General features: G+C 52.7%; 1 protein-coding gene across 1 annotated transcript; it reads right to left on the bottom strand.

Moving 5' to 3' along the window:
• Nucleotides 1-377: 377 nt before the first annotated feature.
• LOC139433445 (uncharacterized) lies at nucleotides 378-1,286 on the bottom strand. The gene is made up of 2 exons (XM_071202469.1): nucleotides 1,212-1,286; nucleotides 378-1,125 (listed from the first exon to the last, which is right to left on the bottom strand). The coding sequence occupies exons 1-2, from the start codon at nucleotides 1,272-1,274 to the stop codon at nucleotides 427-429; spliced, it is 762 nt and encodes a 253-aa protein (XP_071058570.1). The 5' UTR covers nucleotides 1,275-1,286; the 3' UTR covers nucleotides 378-426.
• Between the last annotated feature and the right edge of the window lie 2,045 nt (nucleotides 1,287-3,331).

Consider the following 3,331-nt stretch of genomic DNA (forward strand, 5'->3'; position numbering starts at 1 on the left):
TTAAAGGGGGTCTACTTTGCGGTGCTTTGCCGTCCGCCCATCGGCACCCATAGTCGGCCTTCTTCACAGCAGCAGCACCCAACCTCCATGGAGGATTTTGCTCGTGCCCCTGGCTACACTTAAAGGGGGTCTACTTTGCGGTGCTTTGCCGTCCGCCCATCGGCACCCATAGTCGGCCTTCTTCACAGCACCACCTGCCCTGCTGGAGGTTCACACTTTAACTTTTTTTACCCTCTTCTACCTTACAAATCATCCCACACTTGAGCACTCCTCACTCGGACTAAACACCTACATGCTACCACCAGAACCAGAATATCGTGCCCCTGGGGATCTTAAAAGAAGAAAACCCATAGTGGGATTAAAAACAGAACACTTAGTAATTTTAACAAACTTTATTTACAGTAATATTGACAGTAATAAATAAATTCAAACAGGATATAACGTATTTACAAGGGGACTGATTACAACAACACACTGCATATTTACAAGTTGATCACTGGCAACAGTGGGTGAAGTTGGGGCAGAGTATGGCACCCTCTCTTCACCCATGTCTGAGGGGTTGTGTTCGGCCAGTGACTGGTCCCTCTTCGGGACATGTCTTGGTAGGGAGTCTTGGTAGGGAGCCGGGCTGTGCTCCTCTCCAGAGTTGTCACTGTCGATGTCAATACCCGCAAAAGTGTCTTCATTTCCCGCTGCTGCTGCTGCTGTCGATGCCGCCGCCGCTGCTTGAAGTGACTGTGTGAAGAGCAACCGAATGTCCGCAGCCTCCTTCAAAGAAGGATTATTCGCGTAAAATTTGTCCGCAGTTGCAGTGTTGTGACACATGAAATCACTCACTCTTTGGCGGTTGCCTTTGTCTTGAAACCTCTTCGCATTATCGGCGTGGACTGTGCGGAGGTCGGTGAAGTTAATGGGACTGCGGAGCCCCACATCAGCCCATGCCAACCTCAGGGAGTAGGCAAGCTTCCTGAACGGGTTCTTCCCCTCTGTGTACAGAAAGTAACGGCTCTGGGTGCAGGTCAGCGTACCCTTAATTTCCAGCCACCTCTTCATCCATCCAAATTCTTCTACGGTGAGGTACAGCTGCGCCTCCCCGAACGCGTTGGCCGTCTTGTGGTTACTTACCTGTTATGACAGAGATAGAGAGTGTCAATACAATGTCAATCATGCATATAACTGCCAGAATAAATACATTGATTAATAGCACTCACATGAACCAGGTAGCCGAAGGCAGTGCCAGTTGTATCCGCCTTTCGGACCTCGGCGTTGGTCATGTTGGAGTAGACCCCCGGACGGTGGCCATAAATGCAGCTCCAATGAAGAGTCATATACCCATAGAGCAGTGTCCGGGTCGCGGTAGTCGGATTGCTGGCCATCACATCCAGGAGCTGAGGGATGCGAGTGGTGGTCGAAGTCAAGCATGTCATTAGGTCGTTGTGGCTCGGCAGACCTTCCATCTTGTCACGCTTCACTTGCATCTGGTGGATAAGTACTTTTCTCTTCAGGGACTTCAGGATGGCAACTACTTCCCGTTTGATTAAAATCATGTCCGTTTGGCTGAGCCTGCTCCCCTTGCACGGTGTGTCGGCCATGTACTTGAGAAAGTGTGATATATTCTTGATGTAGAAGTCGGAGGTCGTGACCTGAAGGCTTGACTTCATCAGGCTCCGGGACCACCCGCGTATCCTCTTGAGATCCCTCAAAAAGAGCCAGTCAGACAGGCGATTGAAACCGTGTGCCATGAAACTGAGGAACGACTTCACTCTGCTTAGTTTGGAGACTGTGTTTTCCTGGAGCCTCACTGGTGGGTCGATACCTGCATAATGCTCCCGGTATCCTTGCAGATACTCCTCTGTGAAATATAAACAGTACTTTAATGACAACACATGATGTGTTACAGAAACTGCATGTGTCACATAGCCAAAACACTTACCCATGATCCGTGGGAATGTTATGTCCCGCATTATATTTCCCCGGCCCCTGCCCCGGAACCAGGGGGAATTTATGGGAGGGGAGGTTGACGAGGCCTCGGTATGGATGGATGCAGGCTCTGAGGAGCTGGGTGAATGGGTGTGAGAGCCAGTGGGGGACTTGCTGCAGGCGGGAATGGGAGACGTGCTGCAGGCGGGAATGGGAGACGTGCTGCAGGCAGGAATGGGAGACTTGCTGCAGGAGGGACCTTTCGACTTGGACAGCCTCGTTGGTGTCGACTCTGGTCGGGGTCGTTTCTTCAGAATGACCCGCTCTCGTTCCTCCCCATCGAACGCGGGCATGTCCCCGGCCCGCTGATCCATCCTCTGTCGCTTGTCCTTTATCCTCTGCTGCAACTTGCAGCGCAGGGATTTCACCTCAGCAGCATATATGTCCCGCTGAGCCCTCACTGCGTTAGCCTCCAGCCTCCATTCTTTGCAGTCCGGGTTGTCACATTCATTCACCGGGGACAAGGGTGGAGGTTGTGACAGTATATCGTCGTCTGCCACCGTGTCAACAGCCCAAGCGGTAATCATTTCTATTGTGGGGTTTGTCATTCGGAGTTCATAAAGCTCCTTCTTGGCCACTGTCATTTTCATTTGATTTTGAACCACATGTAGTTCCTCCCGGGCCAGCTCAACATGGTCTCTGGCCAAGTGGCGATCCAGCCTTGTGCCGTGGTACTCGCATCCCAGAATGGTACAGGGATGGAGCCTAATGTTGGTCCGTCCGTTGGCCAACAACAGCAGAATTTTTCTTTCATCCAAGTTACGCACACCATGGTTCCTCTGTAGGTGCTTGCTCAGGGCACGGTAGGAGCTATTGCAGATCGGACAACGGACCGCCATCCGACCTGTATTCTTGAGCATTTCGGTACCGGAAAATGTCACCAGAATCGTGGGTAAAAAAGAAGGAAGCGTGAAAAGACTCACGAAAGACGCACTCAGCTTATTTTCAAATCTGTGTTTGTTTTCATTTGCATCATGGTGCGGTGTCCCATTTAGGCACTCGTTAGGCGGGCAGAGATCCCTGTAATCTCCCCTCACGTTCCTCCAGAGTCTGATTCTCCCAAAGGATACCCGACAGTTTCGGGTACGACCCAGAGGGCGCACGGTGGACGGCCAGGGCGAGGCCGCCACACCGCGCTGGAGTCAGGGTCCCGGTGAGGCGCAGGACGGAGCACCCGGCAGTAGCCTCCAGCAGACCCCCGCGCGGTTCCCTCATCCCTCAGAAGAGGTGGAGAGGCGGAGGGGTGGGTCTTTTCATCTGCTGGCGGGTTGCCGGGATAACAGTATCCTCCGGGGAGGCATTGAACCCCTCTCAACTGCCCCCCGGAGGAGGCAGGGGAGTCAGGTACCCA

The sequence above is a fragment of the Pseudochaenichthys georgianus genome, unplaced genomic scaffold, assembly GCF_902827115.2.
Source record: "Pseudochaenichthys georgianus unplaced genomic scaffold, fPseGeo1.2 scaffold_456_arrow_ctg1, whole genome shotgun sequence".
NCBI classification, from domain to species: Eukaryota; Metazoa; Chordata; class Actinopteri; order Perciformes; family Channichthyidae; genus Pseudochaenichthys; species Pseudochaenichthys georgianus.